The sequence below is a fragment of the Eleutherodactylus coqui genome, chromosome 4, assembly GCF_035609145.1.
Source record: "Eleutherodactylus coqui strain aEleCoq1 chromosome 4, aEleCoq1.hap1, whole genome shotgun sequence".
In the NCBI taxonomy this organism is placed as follows: domain Eukaryota; kingdom Metazoa; phylum Chordata; class Amphibia; order Anura; family Eleutherodactylidae; genus Eleutherodactylus; species Eleutherodactylus coqui.
Window position 1 is genome coordinate 196047032 of NC_089840.1, and position 20918 is coordinate 196067949.

General features: G+C 42.8%; 1 protein-coding gene across 7 annotated transcripts in view; it reads right to left on the reverse strand.

Moving 5' to 3' along the window:
- CAMK2G (calcium/calmodulin dependent protein kinase II gamma) overlaps positions 1–20918 on the reverse strand; it is a 287378-nt gene that overhangs the window by 148384 nt on the left and 118076 nt on the right. For all 7 annotated transcript variants that reach the window (XM_066600521.1, XM_066600518.1, XM_066600516.1 and 4 more), the window contains exon 3: positions 13358–13417. In XM_066600521.1, the coding sequence (XP_066456618.1) occupies positions 13358–13417 (60 nt within the window). The remainder of the gene's footprint in view (positions 1–13357; positions 13418–20918) is intronic.

The window sequence follows — 20918 nt, forward strand, 5'->3', positions numbered from 1 at the left end:
TTTACTTAATTTTGTTTTTTTGGGGGGGTTTTTTGGCAATAAATATGTTTAAAACCGTATTGGCCTACTTTTACCACATAAATACAGTAGTCTGTGATGACAACAAAAACAAAGTCAGGGATACTTGGATGTGCAAAACCTTTATAGAGTTATTCTCTGCTAAAGTGACACATACCAGTTTCCCAACATTTGGCTTGGTGATTAAGACACAAACAGGCTTGCATTCGTGAGCACTGCGCCATTCCTTTGTGGGCACTCAAGACCACGGTTCTCATGATTGTGAGATCCCAGCACTCAGACCTTACCATTTAAAATGCATCATCTATGCTGTGAACACTGCATAAGTTTGTTTCATAGGCAAACCCCTTTAAGGGTGTTGTACCAAGATGTAAAGTTATTCCCTATGCACAGGAAAGAGGATAAGTTTATGATTGGTGATGGTTTGGATTGGTGGGTGTCCACCGATCATAAAGAACCAGATGCTCCCTGCATGAACAGAGCGGAGGTTGCACATGTGTGCGTCTCCATTCCTTTCATTTCAACGACAGAGCCAGAAATTGCTAAATAGGAGTGCTCAGTCATTTCAGATGTAGTAATTGCAATGAATGGAGTGGCAGCGCACTTGCATGACCTCACCTTCATTCATGCAGGGACCATCGGAACCCCCATTCTCAGGATTGTGGGAGGTCTCAACGATTGGACCCCCAATGATCAAACTTATCACCTATCCTGTAGATAGGGCATAACGTTAGATATTGGTGCAACCCCTTCAACTTGCCCACTTTGGTCAATAGGCATACGAGTCCTAAGGTGTTATCAGCATAGGTGTCGGCAGAAGGCCTTGTTGCGGATTATATTGTGGAAAAAAATTGGATGCATACAAATCCAACTAGATTGATCCTAGTGCAGGCACACTATTATCAGTCCAACACTGTCCCAGGTTGATGAACTGGTGTTTTCAATGGCAGAGTTTAAGTAGGATGATGCTTTAAATGGTGTCCACACAAGAGGCAGGAGAATCACCACGGTGTTCCTCTTTAAGAGGTTTTGTCAAGAAGCAGAAGAAACTTATCTATAATTTTTCCAAAAAAACTGCTATAGCTGTCCATGTGTCTGGTACTGCATCTCAGCCCCATACAAGAGAATGAACGTTACTACAATACCAGAAATACCACAAATGTGGTGCTCTTCCGGGAACAGCAGCTGATTTTTTTAGTAGCTCTGGACAAGCACTTAACATCCTGGCTGCTTTTCATTCAATTCTGCTAAATCTAAAGTTGTTCCCATCAGTGGTACGCTATTCTGCAAATATAGGACCATTTTTTTATTTTAGAATCTTTCATTTCAGAGATATTGCTTCCGCGGTGAACCACACAAACATTCTAACACTTTATTGTAAACTTAAAAGGGTTGTCCAGAATACAGGTTATCTCCTATCCACAGGAAAGGGAATAACTTGCTAATCAGTGGAGGACTCACCACTGAGATGCCCGCTGATCCTGAGAATGGCAATCTCATGTCCTGCTCTGCCCATCACCAGGGCTAAGCATGCGCAGTTGGCACCCCATGCCTTTCAAAAGGGCTGACAGAAATAGCTGTAGGTATCTCTACAGTCTTATTGAAAGTGAGTAGAGAGCTAGTGCGCTTGCTAGACCAGCACTTCATTCAGTCTCTTCCTCACTGCAGAGGGTACAGTAACTCCGCAGTGAGGAGGATGGGGGACATAGGACCCTCGTTTGATATTGGTTGGAAGGGTCTCAATGATAAGACCCCCACCAATCAGCAAGCTTTGCCCTATCCACAGAATAGGGGATAACTTGCAATTGCTGTACAACCCCTTTAACTAGAACATTAATGTTTCCTAATGAAAAAAGAGAAACAATCTCAATTTTGGTGAGCAGCAGTGTAGCCCTAGCCTAATATCTATGGCTCCAGATGGTCTTTTAAAGGAGTTTTCCAAAGACTTTAATATGGGTGGTGTATCCTTAGGATAGGCAATCCATATCAGATCAGTGGGGTCAGGCTCCCGGCACCTGCTGATCACTTCCACCCACACTGTGGCCTCCTCATTATTTTCCAGGTATACCTACACACATTTTCCAGGATCAGTGGCTGGTACTACTGCTCAGTGCCTTTCACTTGAACGGGACTAAACTGTAATTTACTGTAAATACCAGGTTCAACCACTACAAAATAGACAGAACTGTGCCTGGTAAACAGCGAAGAGGCCACAGAGCTCTTCCCCTTCATTCAGCCAAATTGGGAGGCGTCAAAAGTTAGACTCCACCAATCCACTGATCTGATATTGCTGGCCCATCCCAAGGATAGATCCACCAATATTAAAGTCCCAGAAAACTACGGTACTTTTAACACCAGGGACTTCCAGTTTCTCATAGAATAAAGATTGTGGTACTATAGCAGTATTTCCTTGGAAACCTAAGCGATAAATCACCTATGATTCCAGACGGAAGCCTATTTTACGTGTCTTATTTGTATGTAATTACTTTAGAATAGTAATTCAATAGCAGATCCTTACTCCATACTTCACAAACTTTCTTTATCAGCAAAGTGCTCCCCAGCTTAATTATAAGAAATGGCCCTTTGATGATGAAAGCTCCTTTGAAATGAAAAAATACAAATCTATGTGAAGATCAAACATGCTTTCTCTAGCTTAGGTTGTTATAATCCATTCCAATAAAAAAAATGGCAAACATCTAATTTCAGATGTAATCGTGAAGTATACAAACATTATGCTGATCTGTGTTTACTGCCAGAACGCCTGAGCCATCACACACCATGAGCAAGGCAATGTCTGGCAAGAGACCTAGAGTAGGAGACAGATGGATAAGAAGGCAGAAAATACCTTGAAGAGTATAATATGCATAATATGGTGTGATTTATCAACATCACATACGTTAAAATAGGGTGCACATACCTATGCAAGCCACATAGTAATTTCATGCATCTACGTTTTAATGACCTACCCTCAGAATAGGTCATTAACCCCTTAGTGACAGCCCTATCGTAAAACTACGTCCTGCTGTTGCAGGACGTGTATGGAGGGAGGTAGCGGCGCTATCTCCCTCCATACAGCGCGGGTATCAGCTGTTTATTACAGCTGACACCCGCGGGCAATCGCTGCGCTCGGCCGTTCGCGGCTATTAACCCTTTAAATGCCGCTGTCAATTCTGACAGCGGCATTTAAATCCCCCGAACGCTGTTCGGGGGTCCCGCACGGCCCCCCCGCGGTGAGATCGGGGGAGCCGTGCAGGTGTCATGGCAACCGGGGGCCTAATGAATGGCCCCAGGGCTGCCTTAGCAGACTGCCTATCAAGCCATCCACACAGGGTGGCTTGAAAGACTGCCTGTAAAAAAGCAGTATGATGTAATGCTATAGCAGGAGCGATCAAAGCATCGCATGTTAAAGTCCCCCAGGGGGACTTCAAAGTAATGTAAAAAAAATAATCAATAAAGTTTTTTTAATTGTTAAAAAAAAGTTATAAAAGTTTAAATCACCCCCCTTTTGCCATATCCATTATTAAAAAATCAAAATCATAAAATAAAAATATGTATTTCATATCGCCGCGTCCGTAAAAGTCAGATCTATCAAAGTAGTACATTATTTTTCCCGCACGGTGAACGTCGTCTGAAAAAAAAAATAAAGAACGCCAGAAATACACTTTTTTAGTTACCCTGTCTCCCAGAAAAAACGCAATAAAAAGCGATCAAAAAGTCGTATCTATTCCAAATTGATACTATCGGAAACTTCAGGACATCCCGCAAAAAATGAGCCCTTGCTCAACTACGTCGACGAAAAAATAAAAGGTATTGCGCGCACAAAATGATTTATTGATATTGATTTTTAATGATTTAAAAATTTTATATCTTAAAAAAAAAAAAAATTAAAGTACTACAGCAAAAAAAATACTATACAAGTTTGGTATCGTACTAATCGTACTGACCCTTAGAATAAAAATATCAGGTCGTTTTTGTTGCAATTTTTGTGCTGTAGAAACAGGACGCACCGAAAGATGGTGGAATGTTTTTTTTCCATTTCTCTCCGCTAAGAATTTTTAAAAAGTTTTTCAGTAAATTATATGGTACAATAAATAGTGCCATTGAAAAATACAACTCATCCCGCAAAAACCAAGCCCTCATACAGCGACGTCGATGGATAAATAAAGGAGCTACGATTTTTTAAAAGAGAGTAGGAAAAAACAAAAATGGAAAAAAGCAAAAAAGCTCCGTCACTAAGGGGTTAAACGGGTTTTCCAGGCAGAGCTGTAATACACCGGGGTAGGAGCAGAAGCCTCTGCTCCGACCCCAGTGTAGTGCCCGATACTCATAATTGCAGGCGCAGCTCTCATTGAAATCAATGAAAGCTGCACATGCAATTACAAGCGCCGCCCACTACACAGGGGTCGGAGCAGCAGCTTCCACTCCCACACCGATGTATTCTAGTACCCATTTAATAGTTAATCGCTAGGAATGTGCCGCTAGGGATCTCATGAAATCAGTTGATTGCCTGGCCCGCTGTCAGTGCAGCAGGGCCAGATGTCATCAGCGGGGTTGGAGACAGAAGCATCATAGAGGTTTTCACGCCTACAGAAATAAATGGGGAGCTGACTATTACACAGCAAAATTTCAATGTTTGCAGATGACACAAAATTATACAATATAATAAATACAACGGAGGACAATGTGCGGCTACAAACTGACCTGGATAAGCTGGGGGCTTGGGCAGAAAAATGGCAAATGAAGTTCAATGTTGATAAATGTAAGATTATTCACATGGGCGACAAAAATGGATGTTACCAATATTCACTTCGTGGGGTACCGCTAGGGAAAAGTGATATGGAAAAGGACCTGGGGGTACTAGTGGATAGTAGACTAAACTGGAGTAACCAATGCCAATCAGCTGCTGCAAAGGCAAATAAAGTTTTGGGATGCATTAAAAGACATATAGGGGTGAGGGGCGAGAACATTATCCTCCCACTATATAAGGCACTAGTCAGGCCCCACATGGAATACTGCGTACAGTTCTGGACACCGGTGCTCAGGAAAGATGTTAAGGTATTGGAGGGGGTTCAAAGAAGGGCAACTAAATTAATACATGGAATGATGGAACTGGAATACCCAGAGAGGCTATCCAAATTGGGATTATTTACTCTAGAAGAAAGAAGGTTAAGGGGCGACCAAATAACCATGTATAAGTACATGAGGGGACAATACAAGGATCTCTCCCAGGATCTGTTTATACCCAGGACTGCAACGGTAACAAGAGGGCATCCGCTACGCTTAGAAGAATGCAGGTTTCATCACCAACATAGGCCGCCTGCACACGGGCGGAAATCCCGCGGGATTTCCGCTGCTCAAAGCCTGCATAGGATTGCGTTAACAAACGCACTCCTATGCAGACGGCCGCGGTTTGAAACAAACCGCGGCATGTCCTATTTTTGTGCGGGGCTCGCAGAGCCTCGCACAGAAACGTCACTCACGCAGCCGGCGGCTCCGGTCTGCGCATGCGCTGGCTGCCCGGCAGCCGGCACATGAAAGAGCCGGGGCCGCCGGGCGCGGGTGAGTACGCGCTCGTCCCTGCAGGCGCTCGGGTCGGGTCCCGCGGCGAGAATTCTCGCCACCGGATCCGACCTGCTCGTCTGCAGGCGGCCATAGAAAAGGTTTCTTTACTGTTAGAGCAGTTAGACTGTGGAACCCACTGCCCGAGGACGTAGTGATGGCAAAATCCATAGAGGAGTTTAAAAGGGGACTTGATGTCTTTCTGGAGAGGAAGTATATTGTAGGCTATAAATCTAAGGTTAATTGTTAATCCGGGTATACAGGCAGGTAGGAACTATTAGGGGTTGATCCAGGGAACAGTCTGATTGCCATTAGGGAGTCAGGAAGGAATGTTTTCCCCAAAAGGGCTAATTGGCTTCTGCTCTTGGGGTTTTTTGCCTTCCTCTGGATCAACAAAACAGGAGGCTAACAGGCTGGACTAGATGGACATTGTCTTCATTCAGCCTTACGAACTATGTTACAATGTTACTATGTTACTTCCGCATCTGACTTTTGTGTCGGAGCCAGAAGTACCAATTTGTAATAAGAGGCTTCTGCTCTCACTGTTTTCAAATGGGTATGAGTCCCTCTATGATACTTCACCTCTGACTTCAATGATGATGTCGGGCCCCACTGCACTGGCAGTGGGCCGGGCAATCAGCTGATCGACGGGGATTCCAAGCAGAAGGCTTATCAGTAGTATTTGCCTGGAAAATCACTTTAAAGTTATATTCACACCAGGTTAAGTGTCTTTCCCAAGCTTATGCCATCCCATCCTAACAAATTGCTACTCAGGACTCTTGAATTCCAAAAATATTGAATTCCATAAATGGAAACAGCCTTCAAGGGGTTGTCCAGTTGTAAGCTATAGATTGCCTATCCTAAGGTTGTCTCATCGATACTAGATTGGTGGTAGTTTATTACCAAGGGCTCTAACTAAATCAACAGTTCTCTGGGCTGGTGTACTCGAGAGTTGAGCAGATTTCTGCAGAAAGCAGACAGCTCTGTTCCCACTGCAGTGGCCAAGGTTGGAATTGCAGGCTTTTTAAGTCAATTTAATATTTGCCTGTAATAGCAAGCTAGGTCACTGTAGTGGGAACAAAGTGGTTGATATCCTTCAGAAATTAATTCGGTGTACGAGCTCACTTGATGGGACCCCACCGATATATTATTAATGGTCTATCCCAAGAATAAGCCATCAACTAGACAACCCCTTTCATACAGTTGCCTGTATTAAGCAACTCATTTTTGTTTTACAATTCAATAATTTTGCAGGAACATACGATTATGGCATAGGAGGACATAATAGTTTTATTATTGGATCTGTTCACATGTGAGACAGCAGAACGTAACTGGATTAATAGATAAACTGGAAGTCAGGATATGCACGGACCTGAAAGATTTTAGATCTGTAAAGTAAGATGCCTTCAGATGTTTACATTTGGGAATCAAAAACAAACTCTGGAACCCCAATTAAAAAGGGGTTGTCCCGTTGCAAACTGAGCTCATAGCCGATTGGCGACAATACAGCGCAGCAGCCCCCTGCTGATCTACTATTTGTGGCTTCTCCTACTAATATGCCATCAATAGTTTGCTAGGCCAGTGTGCTTGTGCACCAAGCTAATTTCTGCAGAAAACAGATTGTTCCATCCCCACCGCAGTGGTGAGGCTTGCTATTACATGAATTTAAGTGAAAGAGTTTTGTGTGTAATACCAAGCAAGGCCACTGCAATGGGAACAGAGCTGTCTGCTTCCTTCAAAAGTCAGCTCAATGCATAAGCTCATTGCCCCCGTGAACAACTGATCAACAGGAGTCCCGGGTAAAAGCCCCTAGCTGATCGATAGCGTATCCTGATGAGCCATCAATAGTTTACAACTGGACAACCTCTTTTCCATCACAAGCTGTGTATGTTTGATCACAAGTACAATGACGCATGACACCAGCCAGACCAAGGGGTACACAATGCTTGTATCACAGAGAAGACCATAAAACTACACCTAGCGCGCAAGACATGATCAATTTTCTATGTAGTTTCAACAGCTACAGTATTTTCCATTTAATTATTTTTAGATTCTGTGCTCTGCCAAATGATGTGCCGAATTCTCCATGTAGGGGCTATACGAAGAGAACGGTCGCTCATATTCACTGGTCGAAAGACGACACCATCAAGTAAGAAAGCTAAGTAGAAATGACTTGGTGGAAGTGTGCACATACTAACCTATATGCAAGCAGCATCCAGCCAAAGTGAAAAGAAGTCCAAAATCTTGTACTTCCCAGGAACACCATGTACCACCACTAAAATATCAAGGTCTCTGGACTGTAAACTCAGGAACCAGAGCGAATGGAGCTGCATGCTGATCATTTACACACGCACATCCACTAAATCCATGCCCACAGTATTCCCATTAGTTCATTCTTTTCTAATTGGTAACTTTATCTTTATGCTTTGCCTTATAAATCATTTAAATCCGGTCACACTGGCAGATTTGTATTGGGGATTCCGCGATCGCTGTCAGAGCGGAAGATCGGCGGTTAAACGCAGGCATTGAAAGACATGGCATTTAAATTTTTCCTTCACACTAGCAGATACGAGTGAATTGTGTATTCCACGGGTGGAGGAAAAATTGCAGCATACTATATTTTGTCCCAGAATCTGCACAGCCAGCCTCCATTGAGGTCAATAGGGGCCGTCCAACCCGAAGCCCATACGCAATTAACATAGCATAAGGGCTGCGGGGTACCCACGTCATTGCTAAGCTATGGCACAGGGAAAACAAATTTTAAAATACGGTACTGCGTATGACCGCCGGTGAGCCTCCACGGTCATCCGCAGTACAGTTAATGCGGAATCCAATCCACTCGTGTGAGCCTGGCCTTCTTTCGTGCTGATGAAATCCATCAAGGCCACACACAGATTAAAGTCCTTTTACACGGCCTAATGATCAGGAGCGAATGTTCTGTAATCAGCATAAACACTATATTTAGTGAACAGAGCTAATATTGTCATCAATACTCCTTAACCCCTTAATGACTGCACGTGTGTTGACGGTGGCCGTTAAGGTGCTTTAATCTGCAACGCCATTAAAAGACGGTGCTGCGTTAGAAGCCCAGTGCGGGTCTCCTGTGTCAGGGGGAGAGGGTGTTTGGCTGTCGGATAACAGTGGGGCACTTGCTCTAATAGCGGAAACCGAAAAGACCTTCAATTTCCACTATTTAGCCCTTTAACAAACATGTAATAGGCGGACAGAGGGAGGGGGCTCATCCATCGGACTCCCACTGTTACCAAGAAAAAGGGGTTTCACTGTTAGCGGTATCACGAGAAACAAGTAAATGTGACCTCTTGGCTGTTTCTATCGACAGGCTAACACTGACTGAGAAAGGGGATAAATGGCCAATTAAATGTATTTCCGCCCTAGATACGTAACAAAGTAGCCCAAAACTGTAGAGTAATAAATATGGTTGTTTTCTACAACACTGTCTGCTGACCGCCACAAAGGCTTGGTCCTGCAACACTTGTCCACTTTATCCCTGCAACATAAAAGGCAGCATTGTAACACAATGTCCTTGTGGGCGACACGTTCTAATGTAAAAAGGAAACAAAGTGACATCTGATCATAGCATCTTCTAGCAGGTAAGCCTAGGAAAAGGTTTTAGATTGTACGGATTCTCTGTACTCTTTTCTTTAACCCCCGGAAATCCATCTAAGGTCCAGATGTGTAACATTATATGCAATAAATGACAAGTTTGATGAATAATCTGCTACTAAACTCAATTTAAATGGTGGTGGGAGGACATTCTGCTAAGTAAAGGAGTCAGGAAATAAGGAGACTGTTTCAAATAATTACACTGACATAAAGAACCGAAGACAAAAGGCGTGTGTTTTACTCCAGTGTGTGAATTAAACTGTCTGTTGCACGGAGTATTAATGTGACATCCGTAATAACTGTTTTGACAGCTGAGTGCAAAAAATCTGTAGGCATCAGTCTGACAGCTGTCTGAGCCAATCACCGAGCTCCACGTATGTGAAGGACACCGACTAGTAAAATTAGAGGCTGCTGGAGTAATGATGGCAAGCTGCTTCTAGATCAGGTTAACGAATGTGCTGCCATCTGAATGCACAGCAAAGATTACTTCTGGGGGAACGCTGGCATTGAGGACTTAATAGTCGGTACAAGAAGCTTCTAGTAGCCACTATTACTATTGAGATAAAGTTGTAACATATTTTCCAATTTCTAAGGCCTCCCTCTCACTGACGTTTTTGTACAGCGTTTAGCACTGCTTTTTCAGCGCTGCGCTAAATGCTGTACGACGCTCCCATTCATTTCAATGGGGCTGCTCACACAAGCGTCAAAACATTGTGCTTTGACAGTGATGCATGTTCTATCTTTGCACGTTTTCAGCTCTGCGCTGTCCATGGAAATGAATGGGCAGCGGTTTCAGCGCTGTTGTAAACGTGGCACAACTTGGTACCGTGTTTTTGGCAGCGCTAAATGCCCTAGCTACACAATCCATACTCACCTAGCACTTGTCAAGCCAGCAAAGCATGTATTGCTAGTGACAGAGATTGAAATCCCCGCCTCCCAAGGAGACTGCTCCGATTGGCTGAGTCGGCTGTCACAAAAAGAGCAAAGTCTTGCTGGAGGCAGGGTCCTCAAACCCCGTCACTAGGAAAAAATCCTGTCGGCTTGACAAGTGCCGGGCAGCTGGCACGGAACTACGGAGAACACAGAAGGGGACCCCGACAGCAGAAAATCTGTTGGATTTTCAGACTGCCTTGACTCACCTGTGTGTTGGCAAAGGCTACTTACACACAGTGACCGTGATATCGGGCTGTGAAACTCAGCCCGATATCACGCTTATGAGATGTCCCTATGGATGTGAGGCGGTTTCTCTTTTGTCAAAAATGCCTCCCATCGCTCCAGTACAGTTGTGACCCTCCAGCGCAATTGTTTTCGATGTGAAACCTCATATCGTACTTGCACGCACATGGCACGTTGTGCAATACATTTTCCATCCCCATTGAAAATAATGGGCAATGCACTCCAAGGGAAGGCCCAAAGTTAGGATATGCTGCAAATTTTTCGCGCACCACGATGCGAGAAAAAAAGCTCATGTATATGACCCCATTCAAAAGTATGAGGTTCATATTTGTGCAAGAAATGTGCACCTCACATTGCACAAATCTAGCACGTTTTTCACGGCCGTGTGAAAGCGGCCTTAGTTCACAAAAATTGCTCTTTTTTTAGAGCCATTTTTTGGTTACATCTAGTCCATGTCTCCTTTTCTAAGAAATAACACCCATTTGTCGAATGAGTCGCAAAAAGTGTCTAATACACATAACAAATATAGCACAAAGTATGTACAACAGTTTTCGGGTATAATAATTTGCACCCAAAAACTTGCATGTTTCCATTAGTAAATCTCCCCAATGTGCTTCTAGTTGGCTATATGTTTTCTTTGTAGCGAGCAACAAATTTGATATGTGCATTTCTAGCAGCACAACTTCTCTAATGATAGATGAGAATATTCAGAGCCATCAACATGATGAATTATCTCACAGTATACAAACATGTTGTACATTAAAATATTTAGAGCAGTGAGAAACAAAAATAAACAGCAGCATGGAGGACATGAGACAGCAGTACCGAGCAGTGTAGATGTGAATCCAGCACTGGGCTGAGATAAAGCACTTGCTATTAGCTGCAGCCATCTCTCTGCCTCTGTCTCGTTTCGGTAGATTCCCTTTCCGTCCCCCTTTGCTCATCATACATTTCAATGGACAACCTGACACAGCAGCAAGAACACCCCCACTTCCTCTTATCCATCTTGGTACCTACGCTACTAAAGATAAATTTCACAAGACAATCAGTCAGTGGATACCAAATTAAAAGGATGGAGTTCCCTCGTGGCCAGAGATTTTTCATCACAAAAAAAACATAATTTCAGTTAGTGACTTTGCGCTTTTGCTACTTCTCACATATGCACAAGTTTGTTGAAAAGTTAGTGACTACTTAAGGAATACTACTTGTAATTACTAACAAAAAGCTGCTGATGTGAACATCTAGTAACAAAAAACATCCTCCATGGGCAGGATTATTGTGCAGCACAATTACCGCCTATCTAGATGTAAATTTAATTTACTTTTTTTTTTTAATATAGCATGAAGCCCAGATGAGCTTGTTACATATAGCCAACTGTTCTTACCAGCTGCACCATTCATCTCTCTACACTAACCAATAAAATTCTCAGTGCATTAAATAAATGGAACTTGAAGGGCCCCTCTTCCTGTGAAACCAGCTATGCGTCATCCCTAAAGGGATTAAAAGCATTCTGAAAGTGTTGCCAATGCTCAGCAAGATAAACTCATAATATAACAGCATCTTGTCTAGTCGGAGTCTGAGATCCAAGCAATCAGCATGAAAGCCAATAGAAAACATTTTGGCAGAAAGCATTAGTATCCCACAATTATTACCCACCCTTATGGACAGGATTGAAAAATGTCATGCCAAAGCTAGCATACCAGATGCCTTCTGTCCTTACCAGATGATCCATATTTCATAGCCGAATGTACAAACAAACACAGCCCATTTCAAGCCTTCCTCGCGGTCTGCCAGTGAGCGCTGCCTGCTCCCCCACCCCGAACAGCCAATTGTACAGATTAGGCCAGATCCGCTGCTGGTGCAGTATGTATTACATATGGCCATGCACTACTAGCTCAGCAATATCACACCTGTTATACAACAATCCCCAACAGCTTTCTACAACAATTTAATAAGACTGTCAGGCTGTGGCAAATTCTATTCAGCTACACTTAGGCCGGCTGCACATGACCAAGTCGATCCCACAACGGAATCCGGCTGTGACCCCAGCTAGTGACCCCGCTTACCTGCAAAATCTGTATTGCGGATGATCACGGAGGCTCGTAGGTGGTCATATGCAGTATAGATTTTTTTTTAAAATATCTGTATTTCCTGCGCCATCTGCATGTAGAAAACTGAACAATGGATCAGTCCGAGTAAACAGGCAGGCGGGCAGCTATGACCGACTGCCTGTTTATTGTGAATGGAGATGGGCAGGCAGGAATGATCTCCGCCACACTCCACCTCTATTCACTGAGCGATCATTGCTACTGTAGAGAAACCAAGGAACGATTATCACTGGGACGATCTGTCGGGCATCTGTGCCCGACAGGTCGTCCTGTGTAAGAGGGCCCTTTCCCAGAAGAATGAATGGCAAATCTATAAAATTCAATGCAAACATATGGGCAGTGGTCCAAGCATGCCTCGGCTGTGACCCAACTTTCCCGAAAAGCCTCAGGAAGCACATTTTTACAAATAATGCCTTAGTGGAACCTGATGGACTCAATTAAAAGTCAATTAAGTCCGCTAGGTGCGGTTGTGTCCGTTTTATATTTTAGTAGGAAACATTCAATCTTCTGTAAGTTGAGTGCCAGGGATTCAGACAAGATGCCGAACACTGGAGTAATATCTTATAGTCTCCACTGTAGCAGGAGTCCCTGGTGTTTAAGTCATACATCTGTCTTACTATTACACTATACATTTAAGTAAAAATCTACGTAGGTTTTCAGAACTTCTCTGGCTGTATTCCAAGCTGGCAAATCAATACGGCATCTGATGGAGCGCATTCAATTTATTAGAACATCAGTCCTCTTCATCACACGTCACACGCTTGTCAATCCACAGCTCCTGTTTGCCTTCACTAACAATAACCACAGCTTGTTTGCAGAGATGGAAGCAAAAAAAATACATACATGAATAGATAAAGAAGATTATAACTTACCAATATTGGGATGTTTCAGAAGTCGGCAAATGCGAGCTTCACGCTCCAGCTTCTGGTGGTCTAGAAGAGAAAGAAAGAAGAGGTTGGATGAAACAGTCGTGTCACAACAGTGTTAATATTTTATACACACACATATATATATATATATATATTATATATATATATATATATATAAAAATAAATATTTTTTTTTTGTATTTATTGCTTGTTTTTTAGTGGGCCACAGTTAAAATAATTATTTTGGGAAATCTCCTTAATGCCCAAGGGTACAGTCCCATGTAGCAGTCGCCACACGACTGGATTGATGCAACCGAGCCAACAACTCTACCTGTGATGCAGGTCAGAGCAGCTTGCTAATAAATTACGTATTTTTATAATTTATATATATATATATATATATATATATATATATATATATATATATATATATATATATATATATATATATACACACACACACACACACATATATATATATATATATATACACACACACACATATACATATATATACATTTTTTTTATCTTTATTTTTCTCTGAAATTTGTGTATTCAAAAGCAAGGTAGAAACTGGTAACAGGACGTGTCTTCCGGGGCCTCAAGCTGACTATTGATGGGACTGTGTGTCACAAATCCAAAAAAGCATTACCCCAGGTAAAACTGCTCACAAAACCATAAAGTACTTCAAAATTCAGCTCTTCTAAAAGTAAAAAATAAAAATGACATTCATTGCTGTATTCAGGAAAAGACTCTGCCAGCAAGTGTTCCATCTTCCTGTAGCACCATCGCAAGAATAAATACATAGGTGCTTATTTATGGTCGAAAATTTGAGAGTTTTCTGGTGCAAATTCTGCCAGACAGCAGTCAAACATGCTTTGTGCCACATCTACTGTCCTTTAGACACATACGGACACTTTTCGCCAAGTCCCATAAAGTGGGAAAGGGGCGTGGCCTAAATGGGATACCCTGCACCAAAAATTGTGGCAAAAATGTTGACATCTTTGTAGGAAACTCACATAAAGTTAGTCTGAACACTCTTAACCCTTTAGTGACAGGTCATTTGTTTTTTCGGTCTATTGAAAGAGCCATTACTGTATTTTTTCATTGACATACCAACATGAGGGTTTATGGATTCCATTTTTACGGCGTTCAGCATGCAGAATAAGGAGACTACATTCTCTGGTCAGCACTATTCTAACACCACCAAGTTGTTTTTTTTTGTTTTGCTATTTTTGTACACTAAAAACATTTTTTAGACTTGCTTTTGTATCGCTGCATTCCAAGAACCATAACATTTTTATTTTTCCATCAATTGTTCTCAATGAAGGCTTGTTTTTAGTGGGATGAGCCCTAGTCTTCATTCATCCCATCCCACTAAGGTTCTTGAATGTCAGTACGTCTGATTGTTTGCATAATACACTACAATACTTCAGTATTGCAGTGCATTATAGGCCACCAAAGATGGCAAACCCAGAGGCCATTTTCAAGTCTCTGGGTGCCATGGCAACCCAATTAAGACCCCAATATAACATTACAGGGGTCCAATGCGTGACAAAGGGAGCCTTCTGCCTCTGTCAGCCTTTTAGATGCTGCAGTTGCATTGACTGCAGCATGTAAAGTTTTAAATGACTAGACTCAGCAGTTTCTTTGATCCTGCACCTGCAACTGGAGCCTGGCTGTCAGACAGCAAAGCCCACGCTCGGTTCTAGTGCCAGTTTTCTGACACTGCGTATTGAAAAGCTGATAATGCATCAGAATAATGCCCTTTAGACTATTAAGTACCAGCGGGTTTTTTTTTTCCCATTTTCAGTTTTTCCTCTTCACTTTCAAAAACAAATTTTAACCACTGAGGTAGTAACATATACTGTGCTGAAAAACTTTTAAAAAGGAAAAGAAAGCGCAAGTCTGCCATCTTTCGGCGGGCGTTTTGACACTGAAGCAGAAAATACATAACTTTATTCTAATGGTCAGTATGATTACAATACCGAATTTATATATTTATGTTTTGCTGTACTACTTTTAACAAAATATCTTTGGGGAAAAGAAAAACTTCTGACACCATTTTCTGACCGCCATAACTTTTTAATTTTTAAGCACAGCTGTGTGAGGGCTTGTTTTTTTGTGGGAAGTCCAGCGAATTCTATTGGTACACTTTTTAAGTACATATGACAATTTGATCACTTTTCATTCAATTTTTGCTTAGAGATGGGGTGCCCAGAAAAGCGTAATTCCTTTGTTGTGCATCTCTTTTTTCTGACTACGTTTACTATGCGGGACAAATAATGCGTTACTTTGATAGATTGAACATTTATGGTTGCAGCGATACCAAATATCACATACCAAATAGTTTAAATATAGATAGCTCCAAGCCATCTTTTGAGCGATAAACGTTGTGTGTAACTGCACTGACATCGTGTAGTTTTCGTTAAACCATCGCTCATCGTTGTCCTTCAGCGTACTGAAAGACAACCATGAGTCTTATCAGGGATTCACAGCGGGATACAGCTGATACTATTGTTTCGGCTGTATCCCGCTCTCTGATGACAGGCAGGGTATGAAGAATGCAGCTGTCCAGCTGCGTTCTCCATACCTTGCACGTAGCGCTCGGCTGTATAACAGCCGGGCGCTCCGTGCAGAAAACGGCTGCATGTAGAAGACAAGCGGGGACGCCCCACTTGTCTTCTGCATCCTCCGCTCAGGGTGCTCGGGGAACAGCGGGGTCCTCCGCTTGTCAACTGCATCTTTTGCTGGGAGCGCTCGGCTGTATGACACCAGGCGCTCCCAGCAAGGAATAGCTGGATGCAGAGAACAAGCGGCCCCCTGCTTGTTCTCTGCATCCTCTGGAGCGCAAGGTGATCGCTCAACGTTTGAGCGGTCATCTTGCGATGTAAATGACACAACGATTATTGCTCAAAAGACATCTTTTGAGTGATAATCGTTGCATCTAAATGGGCCTTAAGAAACTCCTCTCTACTAACCTAGAATGTCCATAAAGATTATGCCAGCTCAAGAGTTCTCATGACCATGTACAGATATAGGTGAGCGGCACGGAACCTGTTATACAGGTCATGGCACTTGGTGATACATTAGCCTTATCCAGCATGGAAGTCAACAGTGAAAACTCAATGCGTTCTGCAGCATGACATCTGACTGTCTGGGTTCAGCCTCTCCAGAAACCCCGATTTCTGTCTATATAGCTGAAAAGTGCATTCAAACGGAATCCTGAAAAGGAACCATTGACTTTAATGAGGCAAACTGAGACCAAAGCTGCAAACTCTGGTCTCCGATTGACCTGTGCTGTTCATTCCCATCTCTTTTGGAATTCTGTTTTCTGCTATTCAAACAGAACCCCGGTAAGAAGAGGCTGAGAATAAAGCGAATCACGGTCTGAATCCAGCCTAAGCCGATGCACATCTAAGGAAGGAGAATTGAGACGGTTTTGGTAAATGACTTGTTCAATAACGACAGCACCTTAAATAATACAGCCCCCCTGGAAAGGAGCTCATTTCATGGTCATTTCAAGTCTTGCACAACAAGAAATTGCTCTTTTCAGAGACCCTCTAGTCCAGCTAATAGAGAGGTGTCCTAAAAGGGAGTCTGGATAGAAGTGGTTTTGTAAAAAAAAAAAAAAAAACCACTGAGCTGAAGTCTTCAGCTGTAATTACTCATTATGGAGTCTATAGAATTCCTAACGACTGAAATATGGGGGACTAGAAAGGCCAGGGAAAAGTTTATACGTATAACATGAATCCAAGTAGGTGGAATGGCAGAGGAACGTACGCCTCTCTGCTGGAGGATTTTTTCCTTTAAGACTTAAGGGACACTTATAATCTTTTAAGATTTCATTATCTGCATGGATTGTTGCTTCAGTGGTGACTGTAGTTTGCTGGAAGCCCTCCTAAGGAACTGTATCGCCACACCACTGAGTAACATTGGCAGACTGAGCATCAACTTTTATGGGTGCTAGCGAGGGAACGAGGAGTAAGCAAAGCACTTCCCTGGACTCCTCGGGACCTGTCCTATAAGCACCAGAACTTAGTCTATGGTGCTGCTCGTAGATGACGACGGGTTGCATGGAAACATAGTTCTTTACCTCGCTGCTTTTCAAAAAGTGTCACCAAGTTTTCCTTTTTCCCCAAGCGACAACTCTGGCAATAATAATAATAATATCAGGGCAGCAGGTGTATCACTACATGGCCAGGCACCGTCTGGTAAGGCTGGGCCACAAAGTTGTCAACCCCCTTTCTCAGAAACATTTGTCATGCAGAACTAGCTAAATAAGACAACTCAAACACTTAGATTATCTTATGATTACTTGATTTAGAAACAGCCTGCCATGTCCTCATGTCAAAGGGGGCCAGCGCCACGACTTTGTAGCTATGACCTCCCTGAGTTTATTCAGCCTTGGCTCACACAACTGTATGGTAATATGCTGCAGAAAAATCACAATGTTTTACCAGTATATGGAACCATGCATTTCTGGCCTTCGGAGTCCAGTGGGCGGTCCTATCAGTGACGGACAGCCTTCCCTGTACGAGTATGCATACACAGATTCTTGTGAATCACTAAGGCTGCATTCTCTCTAGCGAGTTTCTCGCATGACTTCTGTGTGGTGCGAGATACACAAACCTTGCACTTAAATAGACCCCATTGTTTTCAATAGGTCTATTTACATGTGTGATTCTTCTTCTGCTGCATGTTCTATTTTTCTGCGAGTCCACAGAAATCTCGCCGATTGTTTCCAATGGGTGAGGGGGGGAAATTGCATCGTGCTTGCACGTACATGCGAGTGTAATACAATTTTTTATGTTTCCTATAGAAAATACATGCAAAATTTACGCTGGTGAGAATCATATGTTTTGCGATGCAATCTTCTTGAAAATCGCAATGTACTCGCAGTGAACATCGCAATTTTTGCAAGCGCAATATTGGTCCAAGTTTCTTGGACCAATATTGCGCTCGCCTGTGTGAATGCAGATTTAATGTGAATAAATTACAAGTTCTACTGAATCTTTCCCCATAAAAACTGTATACCAGTCTGTTCAGCTCCTCCTGCTCTCTAACATAATGTTCAATGTGACAGGGTCCCTTCAAGGGTGCTCTCAGGCAAGCTGAATATTTCCAAAGATGCACTGAAAGACGCAGCTTAACCTAGAACTCTGCTCCAGCACCAGCAGGCCTATATGCGGATTTTGGTGCGGGATTTTAAACAATATTAAGTGAATCTTGTGGAAATATTCCACTAGTCTAAAAGTGCACTGAGTATGCTTTCACATGGGCGGAATAAGCCTGCATTACGCACCACAAGACGCATTTTCTCCAACGGGATAAATCCACACAATTTTGTGTGGATTTTTATGCATATTTTGGAGCACATACACAGCAAATTTCACCCCTTCAACTGAAATCCTCAGTAAATCCTTCATGTGTGAACATACACCAAGGGGTATATTTCCATGTGCCATGAAATGATGCTGACTGCCCACAATGTAAATTCCGCACCAAAATTGACATTTCTGTGTCAAAAACCACATCAAAATCCACACCACTGGTACAAATTTCGGTGTGGACCCGCAGCCACTTTCACAGTCCTTCTATTGAAAGTAGGACATCAGCTGTGCATCTGCACTAAAATACACACCAATGGTGAAAAGTTTTGGCGCAATTTTAGACATGTAAGTTATGTGTATTTTGAGGCAGATTTTCACCATTTTCTGCTATGTAAGAACATACCCTAAGGGTTCTCCTCATTATAGTACAGACCCCAAACATCTGCTCCAAGGTTGGGGGACAACAAGTGAAAAGGCCAAACAACAACTAAAAGCAACAAAATCAGAAACAGAAGTTGGGTAATTTGTATTCATTCCGCCGTTCAAAAGTATAGGTTTGTTATGTGTAAGAGGTTAGTTAACGCAGAAAATTGCTAGGAGTAATCTTTTCAATCCCAGCAGCTACAAGCTACAATTAAGCACAAGGCAGTTCAGACAAAGACGACAATGAACCTACTGCTGTTCTAACTGCGCCATCCAGAATAAAATGTGATTTGCCGCTGAAGTGTAGGATAAATACGTTTATACATAACAAAAGTCTTCATTAAAGTCTTGCAAAGAAAATTACTGATCTGATAAAAGGTTGCACTTGTACATGGAGCCATGTGCAGCCAGTTACCTGAGTTTAGCTCTGGGGTACAACACTTTACCAGCAATTCATCTGGGTAATGATGGTAATGATTAACTATGGTACGAGCGGATGATGCTTTATGGGTGCAAATGGGGCATGACAAACTAAAGAGGAAAGAAAACTAAACAGCATAATCCAGTAGCATGGACTGTCCAACATCCACCGCGCACCAACACCGCACTGTCTGTAATAGAGCCATCCATCAAACCAACCGCATTCCAGCAGTAGATACTAGTAGCTGAGAACCGCGACCAGATGGATTGCTAGAGAAAACAATTTGCTTTCCTTTTATGGGTTTTTTTCTTATTAAAGCAGATTGTGCTACTTTCAAAAACTGTCCTAAAATATGTTCAGCGAGCATCGAGCCAATAATGTCAAACTTGTAAAATACTGGGAATTAATTTGTCTTGGGAGATCGAGTCTCATGCCAAAATCAGCGACATCTCTACATAATGTAATGTGTATGGGGGCATGTATCTTATTCTTAGATAACAGGGAAAGAGATGATTTGCCATGCCCAACACCGATGTTCTGCCGCACGATAGGCACTTGTCTATCTCTGACACGTAGAAGCAAACATGCATGTTATAGGGAGGTTGGTGAGACATAGTAGATTCAATGCTCATTCATCTGACGGCTACAGCTATCATAACGGGGTATTCCCATCTCCAAGCCAAGATGGGAAACCGCCGTCATGACCCCTCGGCTGAGTCTATGGATAGAGCCGAGCACTTAGCGCAGCGCTGTTTCCGTAGCTCTCACTGAAATGAATGGGAGCTACAAAACAGCGGAGCATAGCGTGCTATTATGGAGTTTCCGTAACTCAAGAAGTGCTGTGCTATGCTGCTCCCATAGCCCCCATTGACTTCAACGAGAGCTACAGAAATAGCATTAAGTGCTTGTCTCTTTTCGTTAGGTGGTCAGAACAGGGAGGCTGGTTTTCCCACATCGGCCATGAAAAGCCAAGGTTTTAATACCCCTTTAAAGCCCGTTGTCCAGGGCTGTTGATTTTGGAGTGGACTGGCCGACTCTCACATGTGTTTGGGAGGTGCTAGACTTCCCCGACAGTTGATGCCAGGTGAAAGAAGGATCACAGACGTTTAGTTTCAAGGCCTGATCCTCTTGACGCCCATGGAGATAAGCTGCCACCAGTGCTGTCTGGATACGGCTTTCTGCACTGTCGACATGGCAAGCGAAGGAAAATAGACTTTGAATGAATGAATGTTCGACCGACAGCGATTGTAGGTGTAAGGGCACACTAAAATCCACATCCAAAAGCGTACCATTTATATAAAAAAAGGAAATCCGCGGTATGGGTAAATGGTGCGGGATGGACAAATGTGTTTTTCTTCTGCGGTTTTGGAAAATTCTGATGCACATG